The sequence below is a fragment of the Carcharhinus amblyrhynchos genome, chromosome 14 (assembly GCF_965287045.1).
Source record: "Carcharhinus amblyrhynchos chromosome 14, sCarAmb.v2.hapA, whole genome shotgun sequence".
NCBI lineage: Eukaryota > Metazoa > Chordata > Chondrichthyes > Carcharhiniformes > Carcharhinidae > Carcharhinus > Carcharhinus amblyrhynchos.
This window is the reverse complement of record NC_137337.1, coordinates 30001221-30027003: the sequence shown is the minus strand read 5'-3', so window position 1 is coordinate 30027003 and position 25783 is coordinate 30001221. Positions and strand designations below refer to the sequence as shown.

The 25783-nt window shown below is 42.2% G+C and overlaps 1 protein-coding gene across 5 annotated transcripts in view; it reads left to right on the top strand.

Annotated features, from left to right (window-relative positions):
* The window catches only part of eml1 (EMAP like 1), a 203686-nt gene that overhangs the window by 7905 nt on the left and 169998 nt on the right, over positions 1-25783 (top strand). For 4 of the 5 annotated variants that reach the window (XM_080202532.1, XM_080202528.1, XM_080202527.1 and 1 more), the window contains exon 1: positions 22430-22616. The exons of the other annotated variant lie outside the window; for it this stretch is intronic. In XM_080202532.1, the coding sequence (XP_080058658.1) occupies positions 22490-22616 (127 nt within the window). In that variant the 5' untranslated portion in view covers positions 22430-22489. Of the gene's footprint in view, positions 1-22429; positions 22617-25783 lie in introns of those variants that run through there. 5 annotated transcript variants of the gene reach the window in all.

The window sequence follows — 25783 nt, the reverse complement described above, 5'->3', positions numbered from 1 at the left end:
GGAAGCTGGGGAGAATGTAGTAAGTTGTAAAATACCAAAGCACCATTAGTCAGAACTCTCTGTGTGATTGAAACCTGTAAATGATATGATCTGGTTCTGAAGCCAGCAGTGCTGCTGTCGCCAAACTGCTTCCCACTGTCTCATATTAATGGAATATCTTTCAGAGCAGGAAAATAAGATGTACAGTTAATCACATAAACCGATACAGATGTGAGACAACATGCATTGTAAATCATCTAAATCCAGTTTAAATCCTATCAGCAGAAGAACAATGTGATACTCGAATGTTGACGTCTTTTAGCTGAAGTTTGGAAATTGAGCCAGATCTACCTGAAAACATTTCAGTGCAAAGGGCCATTTAGATAGAGGCAATAGAATTGCAGAGGGGATTCACTAAGTATTTGAAAATGGGGAATATATCAGAGTCGTAGGCCTGAATGTAATGTGACCTGTTTAGTGAATGAACCTCAAACTCTGTCACCCAAGTGACAGATCCCTGCAGCTGATGCGTCATTGCTTAAAGCCGCTGAGACTCTACCCCCGTATGGCCTGCGTGCACACCCCATGAAATACAAATCAATTGCTGTTTCAACTACCCTAATTGGTCAATTAGTTAATTTTTTTATTATTTACTCACTCATGTGACATGGTTGTTGCAGGCGGGCCAACATTTATTGCCCATCCCTAGTTGCCCGAGGGCAATTGAGAGTCAACCACATTGCTGTGGCTCTGGAGTCACATGTAGGACAGGCCAGGTAAGGGCGGCAGATTTACTTCCCTAACAGACATTGATGAACTAGCTGGATTCTTCCGACAATCAACAATGGTTTCATGGTTATCAGTAGACTCTTAATTCCAGATTTTTTTTGATTGAATTCAAGTTCCACCATCTGCCATGGGGTGGATTCGAATCCAGAATCCCAGAACATTATCTGGGTTCCTGAATTAATCCTTTAGCGATAATACCACTAGGCCATCACTTCCCCATTTTCCACAAATGTTGAATGGAGTCCTTATTTGGCCCATCATCTACTCTGCATACAATGGTGCCCAGGCATTATGGTGTCAATACTGGAGACTGGTATAATTGGCTTCAGTGACAATGGGACAGAGATGGGCAACAAAGCAGCTGGAGCTCCGACTGCTGATCAAATAGGCAGACATCAGGTTAGGAGAGAATCAGGCTAAGTTGTGATGACCACATCAGTCAAAGGGCTCAACAGCAATCAATATCTGGGTACACATTTGGAAAATGGTTATTTGACTGAGGTACTGACAGGGCTAAAAGCACTTGTGGATCCTTGAACATTAGAAATCACTCCCCTGCGTATGGAGAGGAATGAGCCTTGGAGGGATGTAGGAATATTACAAAAGTCCTTTAAAGCATTGTATCCAATAATTGAGATCTGGCAATTTCTTGCTTGATTAGTTTTATTGGCAACTCATATATATCAGTGAGAAAATTAGTAATATTTTCATCAATTCTCGAATGCTACCCTATAACATAATTGTCCCAGTGGTAGGCAAGTAGAAGACAGTACACCTGTAGACTAATAGATTCTCTTCAATCCATTCTTAACAACGGAAGTGAACATTGTAGGTATTTTATTTCAATAGTGACAAGTGACTATTTAGGGATTTATGAAGGAAGTCTATTGTGTAAAACAACTTGACTAACCGCAGTGTATGAACCATTCACTGAATCTGAACCTTCTGTGTAGGGGGAATATTTCTCCCTGTTCTTTTTATTCTTTGAATGGCGCAGTATAATGGACAATAGAAGATCTTTGAAAATCCTAACTCAACACATATTTTTGGGGGCACATTCATGGCAGAAATGTTTAGTAACTGAGGGAGGAGTTGGCCTCTGACCTTCTGTGTCGTACGACACTCATTTTTTTCCTTAGAGAATCTCGTTCATTTAAAAATGCATGCATTTGGGAATGGAAAAAGCATCTCATCCCCAAACTCATCTCAATTTGTGTGCTAACTTTTTAAATCCACAAGATATTGGCCAACAGTTTTTTATTGGCCAAAACAAGAGAGTTATTTTACCGTTGAGGACACTTTGGACAGAGGGATCTTGCTTCTACATTTTAGGCAGTTATCATTTATCTTGAATAAAATATACTGGCAACTGTTACAATGCAATAATATGTTAAGGGATTCAAATGACATTCAACTGAAGATTTATCAGCATTATATGACCCCGGATGTTTCATTCTTGCTTGTGTCATTTTTTGTGCTAGAACAGTAAGTAATTGTGAGTAAATCATTCAGTTCAAACCACACCACTAGCATCTAAACATTAGAACTCTATGTATTAGCACTTATACAAATACATCATTCTCTGTTTTGCCTGACGAAAGAGCGATGTGGAGTAAACAGCAAAACTCATCAGTCCTGAGGAAGATTCTTCAACCTGAGATGTCTGACCTGGTAAAGACATCTTTTGCCTTTCCATTACCAGCATCCTGGGATTGGGACCATTGCAAACATGAGAGCGGGATCTAAAATATATCTCCTTTAATGCACAGGTGCACACCCAGTCTCCAGACCTGTTGTAGCTACCACTATTAAAATATCTTATAGCACAGAAGGTGGTCACTTGGCCCATTATGCCGGTATCTACTCCTTGAAAGGACTTGTCCAATCAGTCCCACTGACCTGTTCGTCCACAAATTTTCCTTTCCAAGTGTATATCAAATTCTCATTTGGAAGTTACGATTGGATCCCTTTCAGGCAGTGCGTTCTAGATCAGAACAATCACTCTCATATGTCTGGAAGAAAAAAACCTCCGTCTCTCCCCTCTGGTTCTTTTGTAAACAATCCTAAGTGCGTGTTCTCCAGTTATGTGACACTTCATCAAATGCTTCTGAAAGTTAATGTACAGGACATCAGTTATACTATTTTCATCAACTTTCTGCATGACTTCATCAAAGAACTAAATCCAGTTTGTCAGAATTCACTGATCTTTATCATTTCCGTGCTGGCTGTCCTCCATGGTTTCCCCAGTGCCAAAACAATTTGGCCCAGATTATGGTATGTCAAAGATTCCCTCCCACCAGCTATGCTATAATATTATATTCTGCACCCTCTCCTTTCCTTCTCCACTATGTACTCCATGAATGGTATGCTTTGTTTGTACAGCACACAAGAAACAATTCTTTTCACTGTATCCCAATAGATGCAACAATAATAAATCAAATCAAAAATTGGTGACATTAGGCTGGTTGACTTGTAGTTGTGGGGTTTAATCTGCTTCCTTTTTTGAATGAGGGTGTAACATTTACAGCTCTCCAGCCATCTGGTATCACTCCTATAACTCAGGAGGATTCAAGTGTAGTACCTGCAGCCTCTGCTACTCCCACCCTGATTTGCTCTTGCATCCTATCCTGACTGGGTGACTTTTCTGCTTTGAGTGCTGCCAAAACACCTCCTGTTAATGTCTCTTACTCAAATTCTCAGTACCTGATTCCTTTACTGTGCAGAACTGCCTTCTTCTGTGAATGTAACTCACTTAGTACCTAAGATATGCCTTCTGTTTTTATAAGAAGATTTTATTTGCAGTTGTGAATTGGCTCCAATCCTTTCTTTGACTATTCTTTTATGCTTCATAAGTTTATAAGTTTTTTATTCCTTTATATGTTAACTGCTAGTCTTTTCACAAACACTAGCTTTGTCCTTCATTTCCTTCTCCTCTGCAATTTATACAGATCTAATATGTAGCACTTCATTATATGCCATTTGAAAGTTCATATACACAACACAAACCTTTCTCAAAACTCTACCTTTTATTTAATCAATCAGGTTTGACAGACGTGATATGCATTTGTTACAATTTGTTTAGAAGATTGCTATGTTTTGAAATAGTCTCTTTAATTCGAGGTAAAATGAGGAAAGAAGGAGCCATATTACCTGCTCTGAATTCTGCGGAGCAACAAACTTTGGTGGCCAGGTTGCTATGGGGATAAGAGTGGCTCCAGTCAAGAGATTTGCTAAGAATGTGCAAGTTATTCACAGGTCTGGACAATGGCAAGAGCATCTCTGCCAGCCTCTAAGTCTCAGAGAGTGATGTCAGGAATGTCATTCTTCATAAACAGTTATATTTTAACTGTTTGTTTAATTCCAAGGTAAATGGATTGGTTGTCTAGAAGATAGCTAATTAGAATTTCTACCTGGATACAGGGTCTATGTGATTCACATAACCATAGGATGGATGTCAGAGGTAGGTTCTTTACTCAGAGGGTAGTAAGGGCATGGAATGCCCTGCCTGCAGTAGTTGTGGACTCGCCAACTTTAAGGGAGTTCAAATGGTCAGTGGATAGGCATATGGATAACATTGGAATATTTTAGGTTACAGGGTCATAAGATTGGTTCCACTAGTTGGCACGACATTGAGGGCCGAAGGGCCTGTACTGCACTGTGATGTTCTATGTTCTATAGAGATGTGCTATGAGAGAGGAAAAGCCAGTAGAAAGAAATAGTATCAGATTATAATTGGAGTGAAGGATCTTCAGCTGTGTGGAAAGGGATCTTCAGCTATATGGGCGGCATGGTAGCACAGTGGTTAGCACTGCTGCTTCACAGCTCCAGGGTTCTGGGTTCGATTCCCAGCTTGGGTCACTGTCTGTGTGGAGTTTGCACATTCTCCTTGTGTCTGTGTGGGTTTCCTCCAGGTGCTCCGGTTTCCTCCCACAATCCAAAGATGTGTGGGTTAGGTTGATTGGTCATGCTAAAAAATTGCCCCTTAGTGTCTAGGGATGTGTAAGTTAGAGGGATTAGTGGGTACAATGTGTAGGGATATGGGGGTAGGGCTTGGGTGGGATTGTGGTCGATGCAGACTGGATGGGCCGAGGGGCCTCTTTCTGCACTGTAGGGTTCTATGGAAAGTTAAGTGAGGAATTTCTTTCCTGTAATTTGTAATATAAGTTGCCTGCAAAATAGTTTTTGGTCAATGTCGCTTTTAGTTCATTTGTTACAGTAAAAGCATTACAATAAAATATCACTGAACCTCACAGGGATGAGTCAGTTTGTTGCTACCTGAGACATAGAGAGCAGGAGATGGGGGCAGATTGTCCTGCACCAGTAGCAAAGAAAATGCTAACCCGATGGTTAAATGTACAGAATGTGGAAAGGAGCTCATGGTCAGATTGAAGAGTGAGTTTGTGAGGATTTGAAGGAGACCAGAAGATTAACCCAGCCAGGACTCAAGAAAATGGATGTCCAGTGCAATCCTTACAGTGAAAGTCAGTTTGGGGAAGTTACTTGCCTGGGAAAGGAAGCAGGTTATCTGGAGCAGAGAATTTTTTTTACTGATTCTGGAAAACAAAAGGGACAGTGTAAGTTATAATCATAATAGGAGATCACTAGCTGTGCTGAAAGTTAAATGGGGAATTTACTTTCTGTAATTTGGAAAATAAATTGCTTGCATAATTGTTTTAGACAACATTGCTTTTAGTTTGTTTGTTACAATAAAAGTGTTTAAAATTTGAATTCTGGGGAAGGTGCTGTGTAAGCTAGGCTGGCTCACTCCACAATGGCCATTGGCCAATAATTTATCAGGCCTTCCACTCCATACGGGGAGTAGACTAGACTACCAAGAGCTGCTGACCAGTGGAATTGCTGGCAGCTTTCCAGCCCGAACATCGTCACTGGGAACAGTGGTCACTGTCATAGAGTCACAGAGGTTTACAGCCTGGAAACAGGCCCTTCAGCCCAGCTTGTCCATGCCACCCTTTTCTTTTAAAACCCCTAAACTAATCTCAATTGCCTGCATTTGGCCCACATTCCTCTATACCCATTGTACCCATGTAACTATCTAAATGCTTTTTAAAAGATAAAATGGTACCCGCCTCTACAACTACCTCTGGCAGCTTGTTCCAGACACTCACCACCTTCTGTGTGAAAAAATTGCCCCTCTGGACGTTTTTGTATCTCTCCCCTCTCACCTTAAACCTAGGCCCTCTAGTTTTAGACTCCCCTACCTTTGGGAAAAGATTTTGACTGTCTACCTTGTCTATGCCCCTCATGTTGTCCCTTTTGTTTTCCAGAACTAGTAAAAAAAACCATTCCCTGCTCCAGATAACCTGCTTCCTTTCCCAGGCAAGTACCTTCCCCAAACTGACTTTCACTGTAAGGATTGCACTGGACATCTCTTTTCTCGAGTCCTGGCTGGGACTGCAACCAGAATCAAAGAAGGTATTCAGTGATTTTTTGGATTTTAAGTCTGTGGTGTTATCAGGCCCAGGCTGCAGACCTCATTGAGTAGATGTGGGCGTGAGGCTGGGCTTTTGGACAGGGCAGGTGAGAGGGAGCACACGGATATGTGAAGACCTGGTGTGGGAGGGATGGTCGATATAGAGGGTACCTCCCTCTTGGCCAGCTAGGCTGCACCTAGCCCCATCCCAGTTGGAGGTCGTCTATTGAGCTCTAAATAGATTCAAATAATTTTCTAGATCTAGGCTTCTTCACAGGTGTGTTTTAGTGCATGGTATAGTCCACGTGCTGGTAACACCGAAAGCCACGTTTCCTTTATCTCCTCTCTTGCTAACGGATGCTAGAATTGGTTCACAATAGATTGCAGCACATATTTCCATCAGTGTGTCATGGTGCAAACACAATAGGAGCTTTCCTGGACTGTGAGTGACAGCTCTTGACAAATGCGGCATAGTGTACAAGCCATGGGAGTGCGCAGAACAACTGGTTTTGCTTAAAAAAACCCAAAGGAGAGAAAGTCTGATACAATTCATTCTGAACAGAAATGGCCTAAATTGATTGATGGTCCTTCTAAAATTACACAGGAAAACTAATACACACAGGGAAAAACATCTACCCTGTTCCAAAACAATGCAGATGCTTTTGGTTATTTGAGACCTGACAGAGTGTAGCATCTGCAATCCATTAGGCGGAGTGTAGGGTAACATATAGGACTCACTTCAATATCAATGTAGTAAATATGTATTCAAAAACAGTACAGCAAAACAAATATAGAACCCAATCTTTGCTGGCTATACAAATCATGGAATTTAATTGTGTATTGCTCAATAAAGAGACTGTTGAAGTTTTTCATTTTGCACTCATCAGGACAATTCACAAGAATGTTCTTGGTATTCATGGATAGTAATATTACTGTTGATTTTATCACAGATATGAGAATCAATGTAAGTAACCCTCCCCAAACTCCGCCCCCCCGCTCCTCTTAAAGGAGATGTCTGAAACAGAGGATACACTCACCGATTTACAGGTTTACGAGTGACCATTCCAGGGAGAGTATGACTAATTGATGTAAGAATGATGACTGTACTGACATTGGAGTGGTACAGGTGGGTGCCCTTCTGTCAGTCAGAGGGTTGCACAGGTATCTGCAGGGTCCATATTTGCATTTCTTCAACAAGAATTTAAAGTTTTATAGTTTATTAGTGTCACAAGTAGATTTACATTAACACTGTAAGAAATTGCACAATGCCAGGTTGAAGCCTACCAGATTTAATTGGAGTCATGAGCTTTTGGAGTGCTGCTCCTTCATCAGGTGAGTGCTCTGAAAGCTCGTGGTTCCAATTAAACCTGTTGGGCTTCAACCTGGTGTTGTGATACTTCTTATGTGCTCCACCCAAGTCCAATGCCAGCATCTCCACTGCATGGCTCCATTAACACTGCAATGAAGTTACTGTGAAAATTCCCTGGTCGCCGCACTCCAGCGCCTGTTCGGGTACACTGAGGGAGAATTTAGCATGACCAATGCACCTAACCAGCACGTCTTCCAGACCGTGGGAGGACACTGGAGCACCTGGAAGAAACACATGCAGACACTGGGAGAACGTACAGATTCTGCACAGACAGTGACCCATGCCGGGAATCGAACCTGGCTCCCCAGCACCGTGAAGCATCAGTGCTAACTAGTGTGAAGACACGGCTAAGTGACTGTTACAGAACAACAGGGTTATTGTTGCTATTGCTTATTTTACCTCAGGTCTGTCAGGTAACATGAATTCAAATCGAGGCACGCAGTATGGGAAGAAGGATCCACATGCGATCCTATTTGTGCTAAGCTGCCATTTCCTTGTCTGGGTGACAGCAGGAACACTGCACAGTTGCACCAATGGCAGGTTTAATGTCCATACTCACCCTGGGCCTGCTGAGCCTGACTGTCGGTGGTAGTTAATTCCTCAGCTACTATGTACATTGGGGAATGCCCTTCTAACAAACTGTCTTCCCCTGTGCCCTTCAGCTTCAGCTGAATGATAAAGCTAATGGATTAAATGTCTTAAGCCCCCTGGCACCAGACAGTCTCACCTTTCTCACAAGCTCTCAGAGGATTTTAGCATCCCATCTCATCTTCCCATTCCCATTTTAAACCTGCCCAAGCCTCATGGGTGTATTACCAATGGAACACTGGAGGGCTTTTGACTGGAACAAAGATACTTTACAAAATTCACTTCAATTTAAGGGGTGGACATTATGCTTTGTGTGTACAAGACTTTGGTTGGACCTTCTGTGACAAAGGTAGGGGAATCTAAAACTAGAGGGTGTAGGTTTACGGTGAGAGGGGAGAGATACAAAACGGTCTAGAGGGGCAGTTTTTTCACACAGAGAGTGGTGAGTGTCTGGAACAAGTTGCCAGAGGTAGTAGTAGAAACAGGTACAATTTTGTCTTTTAAAAATTGTTTAGACAGTTACGTAGGTAAGATGGCTATAGAGGGATATGGGCCAAACGCGGGCAATTGCGATTAGCTTAGTGGTTAAAAAAAAGAAGTGGCGTGGACAAGTTGGGCCGAAGGGCCTGTATCCATGCTATAAACCTCTATGGCTCTATGACATACTGACTTCAGTAATGTAGGGAAATGCAGCAGCCTATTTGCGCACAGCAAGGTCCCACACACTGCAGTGTAATAGTGAATGGAGAACTGGTTTTAATGGTTAAATAATCAATTTTGGCCTTGAAACCATGGAGAGCTTCCTGGATCTAGTTGAATGGCAGAATGAGTCTACTCCTGTTCCTTTGGGTGGCACGGCAGCACAGTGGTTAGCACTGCTGCCTCACAAGGCCAGGCCTCGGGATCACTGTCTGTGTGGAGACTGCACATTCTCCCTGTGTCTGAGTGGGTTTCCTCCCATAGGCCAAAGACGTGCGCAGGTTAGATTGATTGGCTATGGTAAGTTGCTCCATAGTGTCGGGGGATTAGCCGGGTAAACACGGATGGGTTACGGGGATAGGGTTTGGGTGGGATCATTGTCAGTGCAGGCTTGATGGGCTGAATGGTCTCCTTCTGCAATGTAGGGATTCTATTCCTATATTCCTCCAAGAAAGAATGTTATTTCTTGATTTTCTTGGGAATGTGAAAATGGAGGTTGATGTTATTGAACAGACAATTGAAGCTGTTACATTTTTACGTTTGATGAATGTGGACAAAAGACCAACTTCGTGTTCTGTTGCCTTTGACGTACAAAATGATAACATCAAGTTTGTTCAGCCATTAATCACTGTTCTACCCAATACTGCTACAAAGCAGCAGAAAGCTTCAGATGCTTTGGTTTTTCAGATGTGTAACAAAGCAATCAGATCTCGAGATGTAATTTGTTCTTCTGATTCCAGCATGACTTTTTCAAAGAAAATTGTGGCACCAGATAGTATTGAATTCAAAGCTGAGAAGTTACTGTCTACTGTTCATGTTACTAATCTCAGCTCAGCCACTGTCAAACCCACTAAGCTATCCTTCAAGGTTCAGGAAACCTCCTAATCATTTGGTCTTATGGTTTATTTAAAAAAAAATCATTTTATTAGATGTTGTGGGCAGAACAGTGGCACAGTGGTTCGCACTGCTGTTTCACAGCGCCAGGGACCCGGGTTCAATTCCAGCCTCGGGTCACTGTCTGTGTGGAGTTTGCATGTTCTCCCCATGTCTGTGTGGGTATGCACCGGTTTTCTCCCACAGTCCAAAAGTATGCTGATTAGGTTGATTGGCCATGCTAAATTGACCCAAGTGTTTAGGCTTAGCAGGATAAAATAAGTGGGGTTATGGGAGTAGGGCCTGGGTGGGATTGTGGTCAGTGCAGACTCGATGGGCCGAATGGCCTCCTTCTGCACTGTCAGGATTCTATGATTCTGTGTAGTTGCTGAAATATTTTGTTCAATGCTTTTTCGCTGTAAATCAGGCTCATTGGGTGGGATTTTCCAGCTGCGCTTGTCCCAAAGCCAGAAAATCCTGCCCAAGATCAATGGACCTTTGCACAGTCCACGTCCCAGCCGCTACGATTCCCATGCAGAGTGGGACGCATTCTTTGGGGATGAATGGTGTCACCTTGAAACACTGAAAGTGGAAGGTGAGGTTTATTGCATTTGCAGTTTGGTTACTGATCACTAGAGGGCTCTTGATGAGAGCGAGTGTGAGACACTGATCACACTCCAGAAACTCTCCTTCTGAATGTTCTGAAAGAAAAGCAGCCATTACATTATTATATTCAATTAAATATTTTATTGAAAGTGAGGTTGGGGGAGGGGGGGGATGGCATGCCGAGCCTCTAAACAATGTTCAACAAAGAAAGACTTGCACTTCTCACAGCCTCGGGACAGCTCAAAGTGCTTCACAGCCAATGTAATACTTTCTGAAGTGTTGTCACTGTTGTAATATAGGAAATGCGACAGACAGTTTTCACACAGCAAATTCCTATGAACAGCAACGTGATAATGAGCTGATCGTCTGTCTTAATGATGTCCAGTGAGGGATAAGTATTGACCCAGGACACTGGGGATAACTCCCCTGCCCTTCTCCAATATAATGCAGTGGGATCTATTACAGCTTCCTCGACAGGCAGGTGGGGGCCCTGTTTTAACTTCTTATCTAAAAGACAACACCTCCAGCAGTGCAATGCACTCTCCCTGCAGATACAGAAGCTTTAAAGTTTCAGTGTCACTAGTAGGCTTACATTAACACTGCAATGAAGTTAATGTGAAAATCCCTTAGTCTCCACATTCTGGCCTCTGTTCGGGTACACTGAGGGAGAATTTAACATGCATCTAACCAGCACGTCTTTTGGACTGTGGGATGAAACCAGAGCTCCCGGAGGAAACCCACACAGACACAGAGAGAATGCCCAAACTCCACACAGACAGTATGACCAGTAAGGATAGATTGTCAGTACATTGTGCCTGAGAGGACAAAGTTCAATTCCCTATACAATTTTTAATGGTAAGCTTGTGTCAACCTCCTGACGATGTGAGGGGTGAAGGCTAGATGACCTAGGAACAACAGAATTCTTATGGTTTAAAAGAGTAGAAGAAAAGTTCCATTGTGATCTTCCTTTAGGGTGACTTTCCTTGTCTTTTCTAAAGGTATTTTGAAACAAATAAATTCTGTTTAAAATGATGACATCAGCATTTAGTTAATCCAGGTTAAGCCCTGATTGTTTCTGAGCTGCTATCGGTTCCAGAGATGTGATATTGAGCTAGTATTGTCTTATCAATGTGAAGTGTTTTTGAAAGTTGCCTCTACTCTTTGTGTGAGCTGTTAAAGGTTACAGTTCACAAACCAAAGTGGTGCAACAGGTCTTAAGCTCCCAGTGGAGGGAACTGGGCCCAGTAAAGTTAAAGCCCGTACAATGATTTTAATTATTTCCAATCATAACACAATAAATTAATTCCAGCTAAAGTACAGAGTTTAATTTAGGTATGCCTAACAAGGTGTAGAAAAGGTATGTTTTCTTTTAAGCATTCCCCAGAATTAACACCCCCGCCTCCCCCCACTACTCCATCCTGCACACAACTCCTTCCCTTTCCCTGGCAGAGTTCACCTATATCCTATGAATCTGCCATTACTGCAAGCCATGATATTAGTTCCATTCATTGTTTGCAAAAGCAGATGTAATGTTGGGCTGGTTAAATTACAGCAAGAAAACACCTTACTGCACTTCCACTTTGTTTTCAGAAATGCTGAGCTGGATTTGCATCAAGGAGACAGATATTGGGAATTCTCCTCACTCCGTGATCTCATTTCCAACCTGGAGAAACCTGCCTGCCTGCCCTATTTTTGTGTTGATGAGGCAGAAGTGAGGCAGAGGTGGGCCAGCCTGTAGGTTAGAAGGTCTAGCTCTAGTTGTAAACATGGAGTTATTAGATCATCTAGCCTTCACCCTTCATCCCACCCCCACTAACACCTGTGTTCTCACCATGACCCCCATGCCCACACCTCTGGTAAGTACAAGGTACATAAACAATGAGTTATATAATCTCCCTGGCATGAATTGAAATGCTCATGAGAAAGAACACAGCCATTCAAACACAGCCAAGCATTCATAATGAGGTCATCTGACAACTATATCAGCAAAAGCAAGTTGGGCAGATGGCCAGACATCTGTTTTCTCAGATGGCCTCATTATAATGTTTGGCTCAGCTTCAAACATGGCTAATGGACTTAGCTCAGCTCTGGTCTGTTTACTCAGTTGTAAAGGGTGACTTTCGGTGACTGTGGTAACCTGACCTTTCTGTGAAGAGATTTGTCAATGTCTATGTATTTTGGACAAAGTTAAATGGTGTGAAATGGATGGAAGGTTTCCTCAATTGGACTTTCACTGCTGTGTTTGATTCACAAATTAATGAGAAAGTAAGGGGGGCAATGTTTTTCAATGGGAATGTTGAATGCCCAATATCTTTTGGTTCCCAACTTGATATTTGGTATTTCCCCCATGGTTTATGATTCATCTGAGGTGCCATGAGAAATGTCTCCCAACAAAAGGAGTCTGACTCCATCAAATCTGTGAGGGGGGGGCGGGGGGTTGAAATTCCTCTGCAGTGGCAAAAGTGAGAGGGATGCATAGCTGCACATTTATTCCATGCTGCAAAAATGGAAATGGGGGTAGGAATCCCTGAATTGTGTCCTGTTTGCCATTTTAAAAGGCGTTTGAACTTGGCCGTACTCCATGCGAATCTGGGTCCCTTTATTCAATGCTGTTCCTGATTTGCTGGCTTTGCAGAACTGTATCAACATTTTTTTGAAGTCAGCTTTTGCTGATTTGCTAGATTGGTGTGTGAGCACATTTATTTATTTCCTTTTCCTCCCATTTGTGCAGAATCACTTTCTTCACTTTTCCCATTAAGTGAGCTGGTGCCAGGCCTCTGTGGTGTTGTTGTATCGCTGTGTGCCAGCAATGAAATAGGCAGAGCCTGTGTCACTCTCCTTCTAATTACATGGTCCATCTCTGCTCATTGATAGCTGTGACAGCTATCTGAAGTCAGGAACTCATTCTTTGTGAAGAATCATAAGCACAAAGCTCCAACCCTTTGCCCCAACTGATCTTTGGGGTACAAAAGCTTCATTATACTTGGATTTCCAAAAACATGTGGAAATAAATGTAATGGTAGACACATGAATATTTTAACAAATGCCCGAACCCAACAAATGCTGCACAGAGTAAGTCCTTTATATTGGCACAGTGGTTCGCACTGCTGCCTCACAGTGCCAGAGACCCAGGTTTGATTCCCGGCTTGGATCACTGTCTGTGTCAAGTCTGTCTGTTCTCCCTGTGTCTGCGCGGGTTTCCTCCCACAGTCTGAAAGATGTGCAGGTTAGATGCATTGGCCATGCTAAATTTTCCCTCAATGTACCCGAACAGGCACCGGAATGTGGCGACTAGGGAATTTTCACAGTAACTTCACTGCAGTGTTAATGTAAACCTGCTTGTGACACAAATAAATAAGCTTAAATTATTATTTATCCCCAAGAAGATTTCATTGATACACACTGGTTTGCGATCATACTTTTCAGACCTTGTAAAACTTAAAGGTTACAAAATTCCTGTGAATAAAGGTTCCTCTGAGAGTACAGAGAAAGGATGGCATGTGCTCAGTATATAGCACTATCCTGTTCCTCTCTAAAGAAGGCATGATGCCGCTTGCTGCTTGTTTTAAGATGAGGAACTTGCTGTTCTTCTCAACTGCATTGACAGTCATTCACAGATATGTCACCATTTTTGGCTAAAACTGAATCTCTTGTGCGTCACACAACTGCAGACTTTCATTGTCCTCACTCTGATACAATTCCTTATATCAATATGTACTCTCTTAAAAATATTACAATTTATTTGGATTTGACTTCATTGGGCTGATACCATCATTTGAGATCATGCAAAACTTGTTGAAACAGAACAGCTAAAATGCAGGATGTTCGTATGTATCACTTAATGAGCTATGGTTATCAAAAGATAAAAAGCGCAGCACCACACGTGCCTGAACATTTCGCTGAACAATTTGATCTGATATAAAACCACTGTAGAAGAGGCCATTTGGCCCATCGCGCCTACACTGTATTTCCAAAAGAGCATCCCACCCAGAACCTCCCCTCCACTTCATCCCATCCCTGTAACCTCACACATTTATCATGGTTAATCCACCTAACCTACACATCTCTGGACACTAAAGGGCAATTTAAAATGGCCAATCCACCTAATCTGCCCATTTTTGGATTGGGGTAGCAACCAGAACATCCAAGGGAAACCTACGCTCATGCGCAAACTCCACACAGATAATGACCCAAGGCTAGAATTGGACCTGAATGCCTGGTGCTGCGAAGCAGCAGTGCTAAACTCTGTGCCACCGTGCCGCCCTATATATGGTTGAAGTTATCAGAATCAGAGAGATGTGTTGAAACTCTCCTGTCCACAGAATTTGGAAGAAGAGGTTCACCTGTCATTTAATCTGAATTCTCCTGAAATTGTTTTTATCTCATATGTCCAGTGACAAAGGACAGTATAGTCATTTTAGCCTGGCCATCGCTAAGGTAAGGTGAGGAGCTTTATGGGGGATTATGCAATATTCTATTCAAATTTCAAATTGGACCAATGCCGCTAACTCTGCAAAGTGGATTTTTAATTGCAGCTTGGGCATTCTAGAAGTGACATTCTAGAACCTGTGGGATTTCCATCTGCTTTGATTTTGATGAAAAACTGGACAACTTCTCCAGGCTGACTGGTGGCTATGTGTATTTTATGTCTGGGCAACAAGTTGAAAATCTATCCCCATCCTGGGTTGCAGCCTATCTTAGAGGATTCACTAAGGCAGCTTAACCAAGCGATTTATTCCACGCGATTAATTGAGGATAAGTTTATCCCAATAAACAATGGACATTTTAAACAATCGTGAGCTTGAAAGTACCCTACACACAAGGAGAAAGTACTATTTGCATAGCACTATTTGCATAGTTTTGCATTGTGTTTGCACTGCTCATTCACATTTAGCACCAAAACTTTCCATCTCATGAGGTGACTTTCTAAAAATATCCAGCAATAGGATGAGATCATGTGGAAAAACACTTTCTTTAGCTAAATAGACTGACCCCAGTGTTTGCCAGTGGAATGGGAGAGAATTGCTTCAGCTGAAGCCAAGATAACATTGGTTGAAGAGAACTAGAAAAGCTCTTTTGACTGGGGCTTTTCTGACACCCCAGATTGTCCCAGAGTCTTCATAAATGAAAGATTAATTATTTGCAAGTAACACAAGAGCAAAATCATAGGGCAGAAAGGAAATCCTGAAGATACGAATGATTTGTTTTCTGACTGACAGTAAGGAACGTTCAATTGGACAACACATAGTCTGTCCACTTCTCATTGACAGGCATTTGGACAGGTAGATGGATAGGAAAAGTTTCGAGGGACATGGGCCAAACACAGACAAATGGGACTAGTTCAGCATGGACAAGTTGGGCCGAAGGGCCTGTTTCCATACTTGATATCTCTATGACTCTGTGACAATGGCAGGGTTTGATAACAGCCAAATTGGATGACCAATGCGAGAGCTTGGGATCAGGTGGTTAGCGGCTGGAGTTCATGTGATGAAACATTCTGGGATATATCTAATTCCATTTTTGTCTAAACGGAACAAAAATTCTACTAAAATGTAAATAATTGCCTCAGATTATTTTTCTTTTGTAATGCAGCTTATTTATTACGATGGATTTTGTAGGACTGGAAAATACATTTAAACTTTGTTTTTGTATTTTGCGTCCGGTTTGAATTTTAGACACAGACTGAAGAGCCCAGTTTGCGACTTGATTTCAGACAGTGTATCATCTAAGAGTAGCCTCAACGCAGCTTGAGGCAAAACAGAATCACTTTGCAAGTGAATGCTTTAAAGCTAGTCGGCTTCAATCTCGTTACAAACTGCAGGCTATAGTGCACCAACAGTGTTAGCCTCTCGATTCACATCCAACCCTTTTCTCATCTGGGCTGTCCTCTTTAAAGCTTTCTTGTACAGAGATACGGAGATGTGACTAGAGAATGGGTGACTTGTCCGATACTGAAAGATATTCTTCGGTTGCAGCTATAATTTAGTATAGCACAGAATGTAGCTCCTGATCCAGGCAGGGGAATGAAATATTGTCATGTTGTTTGAAAATGTTGCGTGCTCTCGCATGCTAGGAGATAAAATGCCTCTAGCTGTACCGTACTGGAGCCTAGAAAAGAACAGTGAGTGGTTTGTGAAAACTGTGGTTGGGAAATACTTGCGTATCAGTCATCTAGAATATAGCTGTTGTTTGCCATTGCTTTATAAGTATCAAAACTCCATAGGCAATTGTAGCAGCAATGAAAACATCAAGTGAATACATTTGCAGAATCAAAGGAGTTTCAGCGTGCAGTCATGGGATAGACAGTGGCTCCAACAATTTCAAACATTCATCCAGTGTAGGAAAGCTTTTCCCAACTCCAGCACACATCTTTGCAATGCATTGTGCAGAACCATTGAACTTGTGGTTACACAATGCTTGCATATCATCTCCCCACATTCTGCGGCTTAGGCTTCACTCCTCCTCTGATGTGCCACATTTGTGTCTCTTTTGGCATTTTACTGTTGTAAGCAGTCATACCCAAATATGCAGAGTTCCTCTCACTCTGACTTTCCTGTCCAGCTTATCCACTGAGAGGGAATCTCATTAACCTCCTTCCCGTCCCACTCAGCCCATTCATCACTTCTTCTTTGGACTCTGCAATCGATCAACAATTGCTTCAACTCTCTGCATTTCCCTTCAGAACCTCTGTTCAGTTGGGAGAAAGGAGACTGCCATTTGCAGCATCTAATTCTGGAGGACTGCATTGTCACATGGCTTTTCACTAAAATCTTCCTCACTGGTGATGCCTTCTTTTCCATTGCTGAAGTGTGCCTGCTTGTCTAGGACGAGCTGCCAGAGATAGTCGTAAAGGGGCGTACAATTTTGTCTTTTAAAAAGCATTTAGACAGTCACAGGTAAAATGGGTATAGAGGGATATGGGCCAAATGCAGGTAATTAGGACTAACTTAGTGGCAAAAACTGAGCAGCATGGACAAGTTGGGCCAAAGGGCGAGTTTCCATGCTGTAAAACCTCTGCGACTGTAACCTGCCTGAGCCAAATGGCACTGTGGTCCTTATCGTCTTGAACAACTTAAACTTCTCTTGCTCATTTTCTTCCTTTGACTGTGTCACCTTCTTTCACTCCTCTCGCTTCTGTTAAAATTCACATTCCTCGACATCCTCAAACCCAAACCTAATCTTCAATATGTTAAGTGTCAAAAAATGTAAACTGAAAAGGAAATGATGGTGATTTCAGTCTTGAATTTTGCTGACCCAGAGCCAAAAATTGACAGTGCTTTTCCAATCTGCAAACTTCTTCCAACAAATCTATAATTAAGCTCTGGTTACTAGTAGTGATACAGGTTTATGGCTAAGAGAGGTGTAATAATGCAAACTCACAGACTTCATCAGGAACAGAGAGGGTATTTATTAACATGGATAAACTGTACAGAGGCCGGCAGCCCACTGCTGCCCCACTCTCTACGTGTCTTCCACATGTCTTCAGACTGTCTTCTGCCTAATAGAGGACTCCACCCCCTGGGGTAGTTAGCCACTCTTGCTCCCCCTTCACTTCCCCTTTTCCCCTTTTTCTCAATTTAACTCTCTCTCAACCCATCTACCCCCTCCATCCATATCTTCATCTGATTTCACCTTCTCTGCCATTTGGCCATTCACACCTTGACTTCCCTCTATGGACTGCCATTAGCACCCTTGTTTTTGTGGCTCTGACTCATCTTTCATTTCCTTAGCCCAGAGTATAAATATCTCCCACTTTCCATGCCTTTTAGCTCTGACAAAGGATCACCTGGACTCGAAACGTCAACTCTTTCCTCTCCTTACAGATGCTGCCTGACCTGCTGAGATTTTCCAGCAATTTCTCTTTTGGCTATGTACATATTGGCTGCCAGATTTCTTGCATCACAATAGTGATGGCATCTTAACAGTATCTCATTGGCTGTGAAGAGTTTTGGGCAGACCCGAGGTTATGGAAGGCGCTATATGAATGCAGACTTTTCCTCTAGTTTGTGGGAGAGATCAGCTCGTTTTATTAAAAATTTTGATGACAAAAATATCTCCACATGAATTTCTAATTCAAAGACACCATTAATGATCAGGTTAAATTTTGAAATTTCCAGGTAGCCAACACTTTAAACAGATAGGCTCTAACCTTGAAAAGTTTACCCAAGGATTTCTCGTGATGACTGCATTCTTCTAAACCCTGAATTGGCAGCGAGTTAATAAACCAGCACACATCTACAACATACAAGGATGCCATAGTGACACAGTGGTTAGCACTGCTGCCTCAGAGTGTGTCCTGTGTTCAATTCTGGCCTTGGGCGACTGTCTGTGTTGAGTTTGCACATTCGCCCTGTGTCTGCGTGGGTTTCCTCTGGGTGCTCTGCTTTCCTCCCACAGTCCAAAGATGTGTGTGGGTTGGGTGGATTGGACATGGGAAATTGACCCTTAGTGTCATTGGGATTAATAGTGTAAATATGTGGGGTTAGTGCCTGAGTGGGGCTGTTGTCAGTTCAGGCTGAATGGGACAAATGGCCTCTTTCTGCACTTTCGGGATTCTATGAAGATTTTTTGGAAACAGGAAGAGTTTACGTATTCATAACTCCATAAATACTGACAAATAAGTGACTATTTTATAGAGGAAGAGATTGTCCAACAGAAGACTATTTCTAGCCAGTTCTGCCCAGTGTTAAAAAGTTCTCAAATGCGCTAGAAGAAGAGGATTTCTTAGCACTTGTGGCAATGTCAAATTCAGTATTATATCTTTATGAATGAATTTATTCATCCTGCCAGCAGAAGAACTTAATGACCAGCACTACCTTTCACCTGGGGGCGGTCAGCATGTTTATAATACCAACATGATATCTGGTCAGCCTGCCACTGTGGAGAATGTAGACAAAGAAACTAATATTCAAAACAGAAAAGTCCATTGCAACGCCTAGAATAGCATTCAACATTAAAATAGAATGACTAACAGGAAAGGATTGAACTTGCCTGTATATGCAGTCAGCCACATTTAGGACACGTTTAATGGAGTAATTTCCATCTGTCACTCTTATAATCGACTACACAAGATAACAAACATTGTCATCATTATTTAGGCTAATTAAAGCTTCAATGAGAATAAATCCAAATGATAAAGGCCCATATGTGCGTGGTTTAGACCAACTCCTTTGAGAATAGCTGTGCATTAATCACGGTTACAAAGCGGCTGGGATGAAAATTTCACAGGCATCCACATGAAGCAACTTGACTGAACTGTTCAACAATATCTACCAGACACAGGCCTGTAATCACGGCTGGGTAGTGAAGCTCTGTTCCTACTAGCAGTAATTCCTTGGCCAACACAAAGGGAAGCAATTAGATCCTTCCTTTGCCTGAGAAAGCAGCTTTTAGGTAAAGGTTTTGCATCAAAGGGGTAGACAGTATTTAACACTGATTTATTCCTTATAATACTGCAGTCAACTCTTTTCATTACACTTACAATCACTACATTGTGATGTGGCCCCGACATCTGCAGCTGAGGTGCCATTTCCTCCTGCGGCCAGAAGAGGAGAATAACTCTCTGCATATGACCCCCCCGCCCCTTATCAGCATGCATGGTGGCTCAGTGGTTAGCATTGCTGCCTCACAGTGCCAGGGACCTAGGTTCGATTCCCAGCTTGGGTCACTGTCTATGTGGAGTTTGCACATTCTCCCCGTGTTTGCGTGGGTTTCCTCCAGGTGCTCTGGTTTCCTCCCACAGTCCAAAAATGTGCGAGTTAGACTAATTGACTATGATAAATTTCTCCTTAATGTCCAAAGATGTGTAGATTAAGGGGATTAGTGGGGTAAATACCTGGGGTTATGGGAATAGGGTGGGGGCGTGGGCTGGATAAGATGCTCTGTTGGAGAGTCGGTGAAGATTTGATGGGCTGAATGGCTTCCCTCTGCACTGTAGGGATTCTAAATCAGGAAAAAGAACCTTATATTTGGAACCAGCACAATATTCAAATATTTCTTAAACAATTCCAAGACTGCTGTCTCCGCTGGTCCATTCTGGGTGTTGATGATTCTTTGATCAGGAAGGTTTTCCTGTCACTAGGATTAAATTTGCAAGTTTGAACTCGTGCCCTGTTAACTACTGTTGTAACAACATAAAGTAAAGATCCCGCTTTACCTTTTCTATTTATTGTCTTTGACTTTGTGGGGGGCTTCCCAAAGTCATCTCCTTTCATGATTTAAAGATCTTCCCTCATAATTCAATTAATCCTCAGAAACTATAGATCAATTTCCTGACTGTTCCTCCTCCACATCTTGTATGTCTTCTTGTGAGTAAAACTGAGCACGTTACTCAGTAAAACCAAATGAGGGAGTTTATCTAAAACATATTCCTGTGACCTGAGGTAAAATAAGTGTGATATAAACTTTGGCTTCAATCCAATGTGTATCTGGCTGAAGTTCATTGTTTTAGTTGCAAGAGTGATCAATCCATACAATTAGCTGCGGAATCCAACTGTGCCAATGGGAATTGTCAATCTTCCGTGAATCCTCTTCATGTGTTAAATTTGATTTAATTTATTATTGTCACATGTATTGAGATACAGTGAACAGCATTGTTTCTTGCGCACTATACAGACATAACATACTGCCCGTAGAGTACACAGGGGAAAAGGATAAGGTGCAGAATATATGAAAGTTGCTTCAAAAACTAGGACTGGTTGTTTGATGTTAAGATATATATAATATATTTATATTAACTGCAAATAAATGCATTGAATTGCTCTGTGTGCCAGTCTACTAAAACAAAATGCTTGTAACATTGCGGCAATGGTTGGACATTGGCAAACTTCAAGGCTGAGCTATAAATGTATAATCTCCATAGCACAACATAAGCGTTCTGATTACTTAGACATTGTCAATGTGAGATCTTAAAGAAGAGGAAACTTTCCAAAGACTATTTCATCCAAAAGTCTTCACACTTGTAAAATTATTTAAGAAATAAGACGTAGGAACAGAAGTAGGCTATTTGGCCTATGGAGTCTGCTTTGCCATTCAATGAGATTTAAAATGATCATCCTCAACTCCACTTTCCCCAAAACCCTTGATTCCTTTACTGATTAGAAATCTGTCTATCTCAGTCCTGAACATCCCAAATGCCCAGCCTCCACAGTCCTCTGCAGTAAAGAATTCCACAAATTCATTACCCCCTGAGAGAAGAAATTCCTCCTTATCTCTGTCATAAATGGGTGACCCTTTACTCTGAGATTATACCCTCTTGTTTTCTCCCGCAACAGGAAACAATCTCTCAATATCTATTATTTCAAGCACCGGAGAAGAGGGTTTGAACCACCAGTTTCCAGACTGTTGGAGATTGGATTTACCCTGGAAGATGTGCCATGGGACGCTTCGGAATTCCCAAAGCACTGACTCCTTGGGACAGTTGAATGGGACTGACTTTCCCATTCCTGTCCCCATTTCCCTTTATGGCATAGGAAGGAAAAAGAAGAAATGAGGAGAAAATAAAATGTTGCCATCAGCACAAAACAACACAACTACAATCTTGACAGGGTGAAAAGCTGTTTCTTTTTACTGGTTGTAAAAGTGAACAAACAAATGAGGCAGTGGATAGGCTGTAGCAGCTGGGATATGATAGCAGGATCTGCAATGATAACTAATGGACAATATCGTCTTGTTGCAGTCTCTAGAATAGTTTCTGAAACAATGGCACATTGTGCTGTTTGTCTGATTCCTTTCTGATGAGAAGCCTTGACCTTGCTGATTCCAGGCGAGTACTTCTTGTTAGGGATTAAGCTCTGGATGTGGCAAGAAACCAATTTGTGTGATTAGCTGTGGTCTTCTGGCTATCCCATTTACACACACACTTCATCTGAGTAAGTTTTATGACAGAACTATTCCACAAGTAAAGCTTTTTACCTGCTCTGCCCAAGAGGTTGTTAGTATCTTACACATTCATTTTACTATGGCTATTAAGCTGTAAAATTGATTTAAATGGTTTTCATTTGTAGCTGTCATTGTAAACTGGGTCTGAATGACATCAGCAAGATGTTAATACAACAGCTTAAAAAGAGATTATTCAGGGAACATGTCATCATTCTTCCTGTACTATTGCTCCTACCAACTACTGATTAAAACAAATCAGACACAAAAGAGATAGTATGCAGAATCTTGTAGATTCTATAAATTTGCCTCCTCCAGGACCTGATTTATGTGCAATGAACATGAAGTCTATACCAGAAGAACCAACCCAGCTGGATCAGCCTGGAGCTCCTGAAACATGTCCAGGTTATTATTACTTAGCCCTGCATAGTTGTTAGGTCTGGGATAGAATGGTTGAAATGTAAACAAGCCTATCTGCTGGCTTTTGCATGCTTTTTGCAGATTTGGAATGTGATATTGTTACAAGACTGGCTATGTTAGATTAGTTACTGTATTTTACCAACATGGAACTGCATTTAAAATTTAAGGTATGATGTATATATATTGCCAAAGCTGGACTGAATCACAATGTTGAGTGCATTGAATCTGCTGATTGTTCTTGAGGAGGCAATTAATAAATAGATTCCATTTAACTTAATTGACTTTTCAAGTCCAGGCAGCACAATGACAAGTGGTTAGCACTGCTGCCTCACAGCGCCAGGGACCCGGTTCGATTCCCGGCTTTGGTCACTGCCTGTGCATAGTCTGCATTCTCCCCGTGTCTGTGTGAGTTTCCTTCAGGTGCTCCGGTTTCCTCCCACAGACTGAAAGACATGCTGGTTAGGTGCATTGGCCATGCTGAATTCTCCCCCAGTGTACCCGAACAAGTGCTGGAGTCTGGCAACTAGGGGATTTTCACAATAATTTCATTGCAGTGTTAATGTAAACCTACTTGTGACAATAATAAATAAATAATGGTTAGCAGATTGAGTCTATAAATTTGAACACATTGAGATGATTTCCTGTCAAACTATCGTCGAGATGTTTTCATTTTAGTTCGGGTGGTTATTTTGAAAACTAAAGCATTGATTAAACTACTTTTTACACAAGAGTTATTCAGGGAAGATTAAACTTGCAATGTGAAGAATATCTTTTAAAAATGCATCATTACCATGTAATGCTGTTTTACTTAAAGACAAGTGATTGTCTCATGCCGACAGCTTTCTAATTTAAAAGCTTTTTGATTAAAAAACTATATTTTTCATTTAATGTCACTTCCATCATTGCAGGATCAGGACAGTAATAATGTAAATCTGGGAGAAATTTGTAATCCCATTCATGTTTTCATTTATGCTGATAGATGGGATCCCCATTACTACCCATTTACATCAACTTACTGGAACCAAAGGGAACAGATAATGCACAGCCAGATCCTTCCTCCTGACAGAGACTGTCAAACTCATTTAAGTAATTGAGCCCCTGTTCACACGGAAACAAAAGAAGAACAATAAAACTGACTTCTTGCCCTCACAGATATTTATACCTTACTCAACATCGTCAAACAGATAGAATCATAGGCTGGAATTTTACTGCCTTACCCGTCCCAGAATCGGGCAGGTGAGGTTCGCAGGACGAAATTCTCCGTTGGCCTCGGGCGGTAAAATACCGGCAAAAGAGTCACAGAGGATTACAGCATGGAAACAGGCCCTTCGGCCCAACTTGTCCATGTTGTCCAGTTTTTACCACTAAGCTAGTCCCAAATGCCCACATTTGGCCCATGTCTTTTAATCATTTTATCTCATTGCTGCTTGTTGGGCCTTGCTGTAGACAAATTGGCTGCTGGGTTTCCCTGAATTACAGCAGACTATGCTTACTATGCTTCAAAAGGCCCCATGTTAGCTGCGAAGTATGTGAGATAAAACCATAAAATCTCAGAGTTGTTTACAGTGCACAAGGAGGCCATTTGCATCAGCATCAGCTCTTTCAGTCAGCAACTTGCATAGCAGGTCCTACATCTGCCCCGATTGGATCCAGGACAGGAAGGCTGATAGACAGCCTTCCCTCCTGAGCACCAGTGGAAGCCGCCAAGTGGGCAATTAATAAGGGTCTTATCTCGCTCTGTGACACATAGGACAGTCACCACACTGGGAGCTGAAATAGCAAACCCTTATGGGGTAGCTTGCAGGCTCCCATGGGATCCTTCATTGTCAGGCATTCAGTGTCTGATTGAGGGTCCTGGCATCAGGATGAAGGGCTGCCTTCTGAGAACCACCCTCCTGCCTTTTCTTCTGACCCCCTCTGCCCCCGCTCCCCGCCCCTCCCAGCCAGCGAGCCCCCGCCACCCCACACCATATCCCCATGATCCACCTTGCCTGCAGTAACCTGTGGCCTGCATACTTCGCTGAGCATGGGCCTTGGATCCTCTCGGCAGAGCAGGATTTCTGCCCTTGGGTCCTTGCTCCCAGGACAGGCCTCCCACTGGCCACCTAAGTGCTTGATTGGCACTTAATGTGTTGGCCTTCCTCAAAGGAGGTGACCTGGATATCTTGCCAGCTTTTGAGAACCCCATCACAAACATTAGGTGCTTCTCAATGTCTGTAATCGCACATGATGAGTGTGGGTTTCCTCCGAGTGCTCTGGTTTCCTCCCACAGTCCAAAAGACGTACAGGTTAGGTGCATTGGCCATGCTAAACTCTCTCTCAGTGTACCTGAACCGGTGCCGGAGTGTGGCGACTAGAGGGGGTTTCGCAGTAACTTCATTGCAGTGTTAATGTAAGCCTTGTGACACTAATAATAAAAAAAGAATGCACATTGAAGTGAGATTCATCTCAACGAACCTCCAGACAATAATGGGCCATCTTGTTAACTGCTGATCAGTTCAACTTTATTTTCTTTATTATTTATTAGTGTCACAAGTAGACTTACGTTAACACTGCAGTGAAGTTACTGTGAAAATCACAATGCCTGTATGGGTACACTGAGGGAGAATTTAGCACAGCCAATGCACATAACCGGCATGTCTTTCAGACTTTGGGAGGAAACTGGAGCACAGGGAGGAAACCCACACAGATACAGAAAAAAAACGTAGACTCCGCACAGACAGTAACCCAAGCCGGGAATCGAACCCGTTCCCCTTGCACTGTGGGGCAGCAGTGTTAACTACTGTGACACTGTGCCACCCCTTGATGTTTCCTTTCCAGCAATACGGTGAGACTGGAGATGCTTGGATAGTAAAGAAACATCATTGTTATAACTAATGCCCACTGTTAACATTCTTCTCCAAGATGTGATTGACTTTGATGGGGCATAAAATAAGTTCTAATTAACAGTGATCAGTGTCTGCAGAACCATGTCACTGCCTTCAGAAACTGACTTGGGAAATAATAGGCAAAAAGTTTCTTATTTTCTTCACAGAATTTAATGGAGCTTTGATGGATATATAAGGCCATAAGATATAGGAGCAGAATTAGACCACTCGGCCCATCGAGTCTGCACCGCCATTCAATCATGGCTGATATTTTTCTCATCCCCA